This window comes from Diospyros lotus, chromosome 5, assembly GCF_014633365.1.
Source record: "Diospyros lotus cultivar Yz01 chromosome 5, ASM1463336v1, whole genome shotgun sequence".
Lineage (NCBI taxonomy): Eukaryota > Viridiplantae > Streptophyta > Magnoliopsida > Ericales > Ebenaceae > Diospyros > Diospyros lotus.
The window spans coordinates 2,256,186-2,268,954 of NC_068342.1; the positions used below are offsets into that span (position 1 = coordinate 2,256,186).

At 33.9% G+C, this 12,769-nt stretch overlaps 2 protein-coding genes across 3 annotated transcripts; both read right to left on the bottom strand.

Annotated features, from left to right (window-relative positions):
- Positions 1–2,437: 2,437 nt before the first annotated feature.
- Positions 2,438–4,914, bottom strand: LOC127802455 (12-oxophytodienoate reductase 2-like). The gene is made up of 5 exons (XM_052338289.1): positions 4,775–4,914; positions 4,433–4,573; positions 3,741–3,871; positions 3,267–3,425; positions 2,438–3,069 (listed from the first exon to the last, which is right to left on the bottom strand). The coding sequence occupies exons 1-5, from the start codon at positions 4,867–4,869 to the stop codon at positions 2,471–2,473; spliced, it is 1,125 nt and encodes a 374-aa protein (XP_052194249.1). The 5' UTR covers positions 4,870–4,914; the 3' UTR covers positions 2,438–2,470.
- A 2,217-nt stretch (positions 4,915–7,131) lies between these two features.
- LOC127802344 (putative 12-oxophytodienoate reductase 5) lies at positions 7,132–10,438 on the bottom strand. 2 transcript variants are annotated; one of them, XM_052338096.1, is made up of 5 exons: positions 10,202–10,438; positions 9,295–9,435; positions 8,811–8,941; positions 8,242–8,403; positions 7,132–8,108 (listed from the first exon to the last, which is right to left on the bottom strand). In XM_052338096.1, exons 1-5 carry the CDS (start codon positions 10,273–10,275, stop codon positions 7,513–7,515), a joined length of 1,104 nt encoding a protein of 367 aa, XP_052194056.1. In that variant the 5' UTR covers positions 10,276–10,438; the 3' UTR covers positions 7,132–7,512. The 2 variants fall into 2 exon arrangements, with proteins under 2 accessions (XP_052194056.1, XP_052194057.1); XM_052338097.1 differs by lacking the exon at positions 10,202–10,438 and adding an exon at positions 9,655–10,083.
- Positions 10,439–12,769: the final 2,331 nt, after the last annotated feature.

The following is a 12,769-nucleotide window of genomic DNA, read 5'->3' on the forward strand; positions in this document are numbered from 1 at the left end:
GTTTGATATTTTTAACTAATACTCTGCATTAATATTTATATAAATATAACATAAAATACAAAACTTTAATGCAAAATATCACTAAAAATATTAAATTTAAATGTGAAAATGCCATTCCTAATTAGGTAGAAAACTTTATGAAAGCTTGAGCTATTGACCGACAGCTTCCATCTTGTCCGCTTGTTAACAAAAACAAAAAGTGGCTATTTTGCCCCTCATTTCCTCTCTAGCCATGTGGCAGTAAAGCTTAGGAGGGATGATGAATGTTGAGGCAGACACATCTCAGCGTATTCATGTCAAAACTACCCTGTTTATGAGACCAAATTTATATTCTTATTCTTGTAAATTTATGTTCTTTTATATTATTATTTAAATTTTTATTATTTTAATTATATCTTTAAATTTATATTTTTAAATTAATTTAACTTTTATATTTTATTTTTTTATGTGTCAATTATTTTACTTACACATATAAATTTATATTTTTTAATTAATTTAATCTATATATTTTAACGTGAATAAAACATAACGTGTTTTTTATTTTTTTATACATAAAAGTATAGTAATTAAATTAAATAAAAAATATAAATTTAGAATATAATTAAAATAATAAAAAATTCAAATTATCACACAAAAGAGATTAAAGTATAAAAGTTAAATTAATTTAAAAATATAATTAAAATAATAAAAAATTTAAGTAATTACATAAAAAATATAAAAGTAAAAGAGTAAAAATATAAATCTAGTGATGAGTATGGAGGAGGAGATCTCTCTAATGGAGTAAATAAGGATTAGAGAAAAAAAAAAAAAAAGTTTTCTGCCCGAGGAGGGTTATGGAGTCCTCAAACCTGTCCCTAATTGATACATATTTTAAAATAGTTCCTATTTTAGACATAGGACTTATAATGATAGGAAAACATAATTGGGAATGTAAAATAATTTTTTGAGTAATGGGTAGCGTGGATAAAAAGCCACTAAGAGATGAGAAGATGCAAGGATTTAAGATCGAAAATAAATCAAGATCAAACATTTAAATATGTAATTAAATGCAAAAAAATTATATGAAAAATTCAAATTAAAAAAATCACAAATAAAAAAAATAAAATATCACTATGATGATACTATTACAATATTAGTGATATAACTTTAATAATTTTAGGGTATTGAATACTATTTATAAATTTATCAATCATCTATAAATATGTATAAAAAATGATTAAATTGTATAAATTTATATGATAATCAAAAGATAGGCCAAGAAAATAAACATTACTAAGCTACGAAAATAAATCTTCAATTGTAAATGATGTCTGAATCATAATCAAATTCAATATTTTAATCATAGTTAATTTTAAATTTCAAATCACAGCTATCGCTAAAGAAAAAAATAAAATACAAGAATGGGAGGAATACCCACTTCAAAGCCTGTCTCATATTGTCATTTAAATCTAAAGTTTAGGGGGTATTTGATTTAGCAATTTGACTGCTTATAAATTATTTATTCACTTTATACGTTATGTAGCTTATTTAATTATATATTTATTAAAAATTAAAAAATTTAAGCACTATCAAATTTAAATGTTGCTCTAACAACATTTTAGAAAAGTTCCCTCTAACTTTTTCAAAATCGTTGTCACTAGCTTATTTTGTTGACCAAATTAGTTACCATTTTGCTCTCAAAAAACTCAAATATTTTTAACTCTCTATTTTTTAAACATTGCACTCTCTCACCCCTCTCCCATCGCATCTTCCAAATTGGGCACTGCCTCCAACCTAGTACCATCACCATCACATGCATCGCCATCTTTAGCTTTTAGATCAGTTGTTGCCTCTAGCCCAACACCGTTATCGTCGCATTGATCTCCTCATTTGTCATCTCCATCACCACTTCCAACATCTAAATTGGCGGTTGCCTCCAACTTATCGACGTTGTCATCACTCCATCCCCTACTCTTCATTCTCTATATATATGTATATATATAATATTTTTTAATATTTCAACATATATATTTAATATTTTTATAAATTAAACTTAAATCTAAATATAAAATATTATATTAATATTTTTTTAAATAATTATATATAATTTATCAATCTGTTAGATATTAATTTATAATTTATTTTTATAAATTTTATTTATATTATTTAATAACATATTTATTTTAATCTTTTTGTTATATTCAAATTATTCATCAATTTTTTCAAATTACCTAACTATATAAATAATAATTTAAATTACATTTATCTAAATATATTATCAATTTAAATACTTGTCAACTTTTAAATTTTATACAAATTATAAGTAGAAAGGCTTATAAGCTCAATAAAAAAAAAGGGGTAAGCAAAACAGCCTCATGGTTAGTACTCTTTGGTTATAAACCACATGGATTGTTACCAAAGAGCCCGAGAGAGCAAAATCACAGAATGACTAGAGAACAATCCTCTGCAAGAGCTGCCAAATTCTTGCTAGTTAATTAGCAGGAACATATTCAAGAAATGGGTAATCTGTGTATCCGACGACCGGATCCAGAGTATAGAAAGTGCTTCTATCGTACCTGTTGAGTGGTGCATCAAGTTCAAACCTCTTTGGCAAATCCGGGTTAGCCAAGAACAAGCGTCCAAACGCAACCAAATCCGCCTTCTTCTCAGCTATGACCGTCTTACCTTCAGCTCTATCACACCCACCAGCAACCATGAAAGCTCCCTTGAAAGCTTCCCTCATGGGAAGAAGACTGTAACTTGTTTTGCAGGATTCGCCTGATCTTAGAGTTCTCGGCTCGACAGCGTGAAGATAAACTATGTTGTATTTGTTGAGAGCATTAGCCATGTAAATGGCTAGAGCTTCAGGGTTGGAGTCGGAGCATTCCAACTGATCAGCAAATGGAGAGAGTCTTATTCCAATTCTATCGGATCCAATCTCTTTGGCCACAGCTTCTACTATTTCCAGTGCAAAGCGACACCGGTTCTCTAAGCTCCCACCGTATTCATCTGTCCGGTCATTCACTCCATCTTTCATGAATTGTTCGATTAAGTACCCATTGGCTGCATGGATCTCAACCCCGTCAAATCCTGCAATTAAGATTGAAGCCTAGGTTGGATAGAATCTTGGATCTAGTCATCTAGAAGATGTGGAAATGATCATATCATACCAAGACAGTTTTACATTCATGAGTACTAATGAAACTAAAAGATTTATACGTGAATGGTAAGCAGATAGATAAGTGTATAGATGGAGGAAAAACTTGATTGAGACATATGGAACTGACCAGCTTCCATTGAATTACGGGCAGCAAGTCTGAAATCATTCACAATGAGTGGGATTTCATCGGTTCTTAGCTGTCGAGGAGGTGACCAAAATCCATCAGCACTAGTAGTAATTCCCTTATCGGTACACGAGATTGGAGCTTCAGCATTGGGCTGCAACTCTGCAATATTGGAACTATCATGCTGACATTTTCAACATTTACAAGAAGGGTTCATCGACATTTTCCTGAAAGTTCTCAATTCAAGGAATCGGGAAAGTCTGCAATATTGGAACTCATTTTGACATCTAAACTTTTACAAGGAGAACTTATCAACATTTTCCTTAAAGTTCTCAATTCGGGGGTGCTGAAAGTCCGCAATGTGGGAATTCAAGTTGACATTAAAACATTTACAAAACGGATTCAACACCAGTTTCCTAAAATTAAGTTCTCAATTCAAGGCTGTGATTCAAGGCAATAACAGTATTGTTCACATACCACTGTTGGAGGCACGGCCAGCGTGCCAAATTTGACAAAAGAAGATCCCACCCCTGTTGTGAACAGCTTCCACAACTGGTTTCCATGCTTCAACCTGTTCCTTTGTCCAAATTCCGGGCGATTCTGGGTACCTTTCAAATGAATCAAGTGGAATGATTTTGATTCATGTAAGGGTTCCACATTTCAAGACCACAAAATTGCAGCTACTGGGGCTCTTTTAGTTATTGTTGCAGAAGAAATTGCTTTTTGATTTTAGAACCAGTTCTTGAAACGCTTTTGAGAGAAGTGCTCTGAAAATGAACTGGCCTTAATCAACAAAAACAAAATATTTTCACTAGTTTCAAGAATGGTTGCTATATGAAAACGAAATTAAGATCCATGGAAACAAAAGTATCTCTTGAATGTTATGATTTTGTGTTTCAAAACAAGGGAAAACAAAGAACAATATAAACACATAAACAATAGATAACCAAACGATCTTCCATTACTATCAAACTGAAGGAAACGGAACATATATCAACAGAAATGCCCACTGAAGACGCATTGTCAATTTTCTGTATTAGATGTTGAAAGGAACTAATTTCCTCATTAATTCTTCTTCTTTTTTTTTTTCCCTAATTTCCGTTTTGGAACTTGCATTTTCCGAATTAGCACTGTGGCTTGACAAGAACATGAAAAGGCAAACGTAGTACCCTAGACCGGTTTCAGATACAATAGTGGCTTCAGAGATGAGAAGGCCGTCGTTGGTCGTACGTTGAGAGTAGTACACCGCCGCGTGCGGCTGCGGCATGTTGCCGTAAGATCTACATCTGGTCAATGGCGCCAAAACAATTCTGAAAGCACAGGAAAAACAAAACAAAAAAAATAATCCAACCGATTTCTTCGATATTGAATAAAAACAAAAAAGAAAAGGAAACAGAATAGCTGCCTCTGTTCAGTTACGAAGAAAATGAGAAGGAATGAATCAAAAGAATCCATCAAGGGAACACGCACGCACAGAGAGAACTATAGAGAATTAATGGAAGACGAGAGACCTGTGAGAGAGATTGAAGTTCGCCATCTTGTAAGGAGAGAGGAGAGGGATTGAACCGCGTCCGTTGGCCGACATTGTTTCTCGAACTTCCGCCATGGACGACTCCCTCTACTGAGCTAGAATCTTGATCTTAGTCTGCGGTAACATCACTCTCACTATCCTTTGCATGTGAATATTATAAAAAATGTCATAATTGGGTGTCGCGATATTATTCAGATTAGACCGTGCTACATGTACCAACGAGATATACAAATTTAATAACTAAATTTGACTTCATAGATCGAATTTCATCATCAAACTTTATCGAGATGCAACAACGAGAAATTAGATAATGTCATTTTTGAAATTTAGCACCTTCAGTCATTTTATCGATAACAAATAATATTTTTTATTTAAATTTTAGACAAAATTTAAATGCTTCGTTTGGCACACGACCTTTACGAGAAGACAAAAATGGTACAACTTGACACTTGCCATGTGCAAGAAGATGATGTAATAATAGTTAAAATTTTTGTTACGTGACATTGGTAAATTGTCGATCAAAATTTACATGTTTTTAAAAATAACATTGATTTTCATAACACGTATCATTTTTTCCCTAATCATAAAAAATAGCTGTTATTGTTCTTGCAAATTTCTAAAATACCATTTTCTCGCTCTTTCTCTTTTGCTTTGCAAATTTACATGTTCTTTGTAAATTTCGATTCACCCTATTCATATGCGGGCAGTCCAATTGGTCAAGAAGAGAGTACAAAGTGTCTTCCGTGAATCTTGGACCAAGATCGAGAATCGAGTCTTGCAAGAGGCAGCGCGGGTCTAGCCACTGCGTCTGATTGGGTCACCATGATTAACTTCCCCCCACGTCCTGTCGAGTTGGGTGTGGGAGACGTCCGGAATGAGCGACTTCACCTTTTGGACCAATAAAAAGTAGTGGACGCATAAGTAAACCACCAAAATATCATCTTAAAATAAACCAGCAACTTAGGGCTGATCGAGAAAAATCAGCTAATTTTAATAATGAAATGTGACTTTGGTTAAAAACCTTTTTTTATAAAATAATTTAAAAAGGAGATGGTGATTTTTAAGATCCCGTCACAAAATATAGCAGCTTAGTCGATCGGCCTGAAAATCATTTTTTTATAAAATAAGAGCAAAAGCATTCATTTTTGTAATCTACTAACAATATATAAGAGATTAGTGCTGTTTTTGAAAATATAAAAACGATAATGTCACGAGAAATTTAATTGATTTTATTTTAAAATTTTAAATTTAAAAAATATTTATTAATAGATATAGACACGTGCTGTTAGAATTGTAACTAGATTTTGAAGATAAATTTAAATTTTTTCAAAAAAACAGGAAAAATATATTAAAATCTAAAAGTTTTTTTGTTCAGATTTTTTATATTAGTTTAATAGGTTTTAAATTTAAGCTAAATGGGAAAATATAGTTAAGATAAAAATTTGTTAACAAACTTATAACAAATACATAAAATTAAATTAAATTAAAAATACAAAAATAACGATTTTCACGGATCATCACCAATAACTATTACTACAATATTTTAAAAACAATAACTAGTGACGCCTAAATAAATACCAATAAATACCATGAGAGCTAGCCTCCCAATTAGGGTTATAAATAAAGTGAGTCATTCGCAATTGGTTTGGTGTTTTATTAGACAAAAATTTATTCGAGTTCATTCGTTAAAATAAACTAAATTGAATTTGAATCTAACTTTAGAACTCGATTTATAATTGAGTTGAATTTAAACTCGTTAAAGATCAATTCATTAAAATTTACGAATACGTTTAATTAGAAACTCATAAATATTAATAGATTCAATTAAAAACTCGTAAATATAGTCAATTAGAAATTCACAAATAGTTTGTAAACATGATAGTTTATAAAAATATCAATACATTTATTTATAATTTTATAAATATTATTTAATATAAAATTATAAATAATTATATTATAAAATAATTAAATTGAATATGTTTAAAATTATTATATGTACTAGTTTAATTATTTAACATATATAATATATATAGAGAGAGAGTAAAGTAAAATAAAAATAAAATTTAAACAAAATAATAAATTATAACGAGCTCGAGCTCATCTCAATACATTTGAGCTTGTGTGAGCTTGAACTCGAGTTTTGTTTGTCAACCTTTTGATGGACCTCAAGGCTAAAAACTGGCTCTAAGCTCAAAGCCAATCCAAATAGAACACAATAACAAGAGAATGCGTAGTGGTTGATGTGAGGTGTCTGCTGTCTGCTACAGTACTGGAATTCATGTGATGAGAGCATTACATGGAAAGAAGGGAACAGATTCGAGGGGAGGAAGAGGAAAGTAAACAAGCAGACAAACTCTCAACATTACTTTTAAAAAGCACGATAACAAAGTAATCCACCAACGAAGTGTAAACGTCGTTGTTGTTGCACATTATGTGACGACTTCACCCTAAAGCGACACTCAGAATCAGAAACCATAAGCCAGCCAGGCAACCAGGCCACTACTATTACTACTACTACCACCACTACTACCACCACTTCTCCGTTGTAGGTTCCACACGGACGACATTCTCAGCCCCCATATTATTATTACCCAGCGCCTGACATACATACGTACCGACACAAAAAGACCCTTGCAAATCATAATAAATAATTAAACACTTCCATCACTTCAATTATTTGGTCTTCTTCTAACAAACATATGATATGATTGGGAGAAATCAATTAGCAGAAGAAGCGGGCTCTTCCAGGAATGGGTAGTCTGTGTAGCCAACCACGGGATCTTGAGTGTAGAAAGTGGCTCTGTCGGGCTTGTTGAGTGGGGCGTCCAGCGCGAACCTCTTGGGCAAGTCTGGGTTGGCCAAGAACAGGGCTGCGTAGGACACCAAATCCGCCTTGTTCTCCGCTATGGTCTGGTTGCCATCCTCTCTGGTGTACCCACCGTTGGCGATGAAAGTGTTGTTGAAAGCCTGCCTGAAGGGGTCAAGGGTCCAGTGGGGTTCTCTGTGGCGGGAAACCCTGGGGCCGATTGCGTGCAGGTAGAGGATGTTGTACTTGTTGAGTTGGGTGGCCAAGTAAACGCAGAGGCCTACAGGGTCTTCGTCGCTCATCTCCATGAAATCCAGGAAGGGTGACATCCTGAATCCCGTCCTGTCAGCTCCGATCTCCCTGGTTACTGCTTCCACTACTTCTAGTGCGAAGCGGCACCGGTTCTCTAAACTGCCACCGTACTCGTCAGTTCTGTCGTTCACGCCAGATTTCAGGAACTGGTCAATCAGGTACCCGTTTGCTCCGTGAATCTCAACTCCATCAAATCCTGCACTCCAGATGGGAAACTTGGTTGGATGCGTACTTGGTTGGATGCGTAGTAAGTAGACGGCAACCGTGAGGAGCAACATGATTCGAAAGGGTGGGAAGCCATATATATAATTAGATTATGGGGTACTCACCAGCTTCAATGGCATTACGTGCAGCAAGCCTGAAATCATCGACAATGCCAGGGATCTCCTCCTTTCTCAGACGGCGAGGAGGAGCCCACTGCACTCCAGCATAACCAGGTGTAATTCCCTTGTCAGTAGACGAGATTGGATTTTGACCATTGGGCTGGAAGTCTGCAATTCAGATTCAAATTGATTTTGATCATTTGACAATTGAATATGAGCCTGTCCTTGATTTCATTGACATGGGTGATAACTAACTAGATCGGGGCTGATAAGACAGGATTCAGAATGTTTAAGCCCCAGCCCATCAAAGCCAAATCAAGAGACATAAACCATAACTAATTTTCCTAACTTCATCCCTTTGAGTTTGTCATATGGATTAAATTTATTTGAGCAATCAATAAGCACGTCACTTCTTTAGACATTGGTGTTCTTTAAGTGTCACGATACATTGACGTCATGTTGGAAATGAACAATCTGCAGACGATTTTGGACGTTTCACGGGAACAATATATCGTGACAATTCTCGGAACAAACTTGCAACAAAACCTCAAGCCAGGGGATAGAAAATTACATACCAAACGTGGAGACACGGCCAACGTGCCAAATTTGACAGAAAAAGGTCCCACCCTTTTGGTGAACCGCTTGCACAATCGGTTTCCAAGCCTCGACGTGCTCTTTGGTCCAAATTCCTGGTGTTTCCGGATACCTTTTAACCATGGGAAACAATCCTTGTTAATGTAAAACTCAACAGAATGCCATTGAAGTCCAATTAATTAGGTTTCATCCTTTGATGGAAAAGAAAAAGAAAAGGTGCCACAATCATTCTGCGAGACTAAGCAAAGCTTGTTTCCCTAATTGTGGAGCACAAGTCTTGTTTATCAAAAATTTATGACCAGGTTTTGATGCACCTCTTGATTAGATGATTTGGGTTGTACTCTGTTCATATGAATCTGATTTTTTATACTTATGAATCGACATACTAATACAGACTAACATCTCAGAACTCTCAATACCATCAAATAATCTGGTAGAGAAAAAGCAAGAGAAGAGAAAACATACCCTTGTGCAGTGTCAGATATTCCAGTTGCTTCAGCAATGAGAAGGCCCCCATTGGACGCTCGTTGGCCGTAGTAAATTGCTGCATGTGGCCGTGGAACGTTCTCGTAAGATCTACTTCTGGTCATTGGTGCCATAACAACTCTGTACAGGAAAAAAAACAAAAATTACTTGTAAAAGTGTAAAAGACAAGAAAATCCAAAATATCGATAAGCTGATATTTCTTCTGGGTTCTATTGATGGGAAGTTGTGGTACTAAAAATGGATTTGATTTCAAAATCAATTAAATGAAGTGTCGAATGGAGCATTAAATGTGTAAGATGTTGATAACTGCGTAAAGAAGACCGAATTGTCAGACAATACATGGATTCCGTAGCTTTTCGAGTACAGACTATTCTCTCTAAAGACGGAAGAAATTTACAAACATAGCACCCAAATGTTTGTACAAGTAACCCGGCGAACAAAAGCGTCAGGCCTTCAACCGAGCCTGTCAAAGAACTAAGGACTTCAAGCAGGTCAGGTGGATCATTCAACCGGATGCTTCAGAAAGCAGATCGGAGTTTGCGAGTGCTACTGAAACCCTAGATCTTACAGCGATCCACGAACAACCGTCACACAGCACTTTCCTCGCAGCTGAGAACCCCGATCCGGTCCAGATCTAAGTCACCGGCCGTTACGCGGATCCATACCGGCACAAACACCGTTAACGTCACGCGGATACATAACGGCACACACCGTAACCGTCACGCCGTGACGGAATCAGTAACGACCGTCACGGCACGTGACAGACTCCGTTTTCTCGTTTGATTCCACAGATGTCATCCAAGGACATGGTAAGGCTCGATAATACTCGAGAGAACCATCGGTTAAGGGCCGAGAATCGAAACAAGTCCAGAATCGAAATCCATACCTGTGAGAGAGCTTGAATTTCCCCATGACGTAGGGAGTGAGTAGAGGCATCACCGTCTTAAGCTTCTCCGCCATTTTTTCCGCGATCTCGCACTGAGCTGCTTCTTCGTTCTTCTTACCTCTTCTTGTAGCTTCAGCCGAGGAAGGCCAGTGTAAAGCTCCGAATATGAAGATGATGATGATGCAGGCTGAGAGAGTTTATATCTCCAAAGCAAGAGCGCTCCCCCACAATTGCTGAGCCGTGGAATCTATATTCTATGGCACAAGTGGCCCCTCCCCACCATTGCCTTCTCCCCGTAATCTGTGGCCCCCCATCCCCACCATTGCCTTCCCCCGTAATCTCCACTGCCCGCCCTTAATCATCCGCCATGTGTATTTTACCGTTTTCTATTTTCCCTTTTTAAATAATTTCATTGATTCATGCGGGGAAGGCGAAGCCCAGGTCACGGCAGTTTCGGTAACGGAAAAAATGCTATTCAAAAGGTCCCTGTTTGGGGTGGCCGTGTGATTGGTCCACGTGTAGTCTTCCTATTCGCCGCGTACCACTACTAATCATTGCCCTGAAGGGTGAACGTAAATCAAAAAAATATATGTGAATTTTTTTTTCTTATAAATTTTTATATTTTTTATGATTTTAAATGTATTTATAAATTAAATAAAATTACTTATTTAAATACTTCACAAACAAGTGATACGAAAGTGTACATAATAATTTTATGATGACATAGAAAGAGAAAATAAAAAAAAAACATTATTAAAGAGAGAAAATAATTTTATACAGTTCATTGACACATTTAACATTACAAAAATTTTAGAATTTAAAAAAATGTAAAAGTTAAATAATTAAAAATTCTAAACAATTTAATATTCATGATTAGTGTTATAAATATTATATTCCTTAAAACTGGGGGCCCACGTGGACGGAGGGAAGCCAACGGGGTTCAATCTCCGAGACACGTGGCACACGTGAAAACTCAACTTCGAGTTCGAGGAGGGAGGTTGTTATTTTAAGGTTTTCTTTTTTCTTACCATTTTTAGATGGGGGCTATATCCCTAATTAAAAAGGTCGGCGATGTACTTCCATCCTATGATGCACGCACAGTTTCGACGTCTTCTAAATATTTTCGCTTTCAAACCACTAAAAAACAGTTTTAGATTACTTTTTATAATTTTCATTTTTTTTATGATTATTTTATAATATTAAAAATATATTTTCGATTTAAAAATACATTTCTATCCATAAATAAAAATAAAAATGTTCCCATCTCTAACTCAAAATTTTTAATTTTTTTATAATTTAATTAAATACATGATCAAATTTATATTTTTTATATTAAATAACTATTTTTATATTATTTTATGTTAAAAATTGTATTTACAAAAAAAAATCATTTTTTTATTTATATAATTTTTTTATTTTCTTAAAAAATAATATTTTTCTATTTTCATTTCATATTATATTCGCTTATCAATTTTGATTTCGTGCAGCTTAACTAGCAAATGCTTCAACCTTTCTTAAACTTCCATTTTCGGCACCTGACCAGGTGACCCAACACAATATCAATTTAATTACTTCCATTTAAGGTTAAAATTATAATTTTTAATTATGCAATAATATATTTTTAAATATTTAAATAATTATATTATTTAATAATAAATATATCGTATATTAATTTCAAATCATAATAGATCGTGAGAAACAAGAAAGACGTCAAAGATGCTTTGGGTGTGGTGGCATGTAGTGAATGCAGCGATAACAAATATTTATGAGGAATTAGTTAAGAGTATTTGAAAATTAAAAATAAAATATAATAAATACATCATAATTAAAAATAATGTCCATTTATATTGCTAATAATATTCGTTGTTAAATTAGATAATCCGATTAGGATAACAATTAAGGTGTAATAATAAGATTATTCTTATTATCCAAAGAAACGAGTTGGACCCTTTGAATAAACATAGATTATTGATAGCTGCACATACATAAACTCAAATCCATGATCTTACGATAATTCAAATTCCTAAACATGTATAGTGGATAATCTGCACTATAATATAAGTTCACATAAATAATGTATTATAATTTGTCTGGTTTGACTCAAGATGAAACTTAAGCTTATGAAACGTTTGGGACAATAATATAAAAAATTACTTAGTAATCTGTTGTCAATAACTCTTTTTTTAAACTACTACAAAAAAATCTAAGAATGGATTTTTATAAGTTTCAATAACATAAATAAAAAGTTTATACCGAATAAACTCTCCTAAAATACAAATATTCGTATGGTATAACACACCATTTTTACAAAACAATTTTCACATTACATAAAACATCACTTTTATATAATCCATTTCAATACCAACGCGAAATGGATAAAGCCTACTAAAGTAATCCCATCAAATTTTAAGTTTAAATCCATTTTAGTACTTAATGAAATGGTCTAGTAAATGGATCTTAACAGCAGATCTATCGCTCATCTAAAATTTAAAGTCTTATTTAAAATAAAAATGTATGAATATTATTAATAAAGTAAATAATTTATTCTCATAAAATTGCAAGTACAAT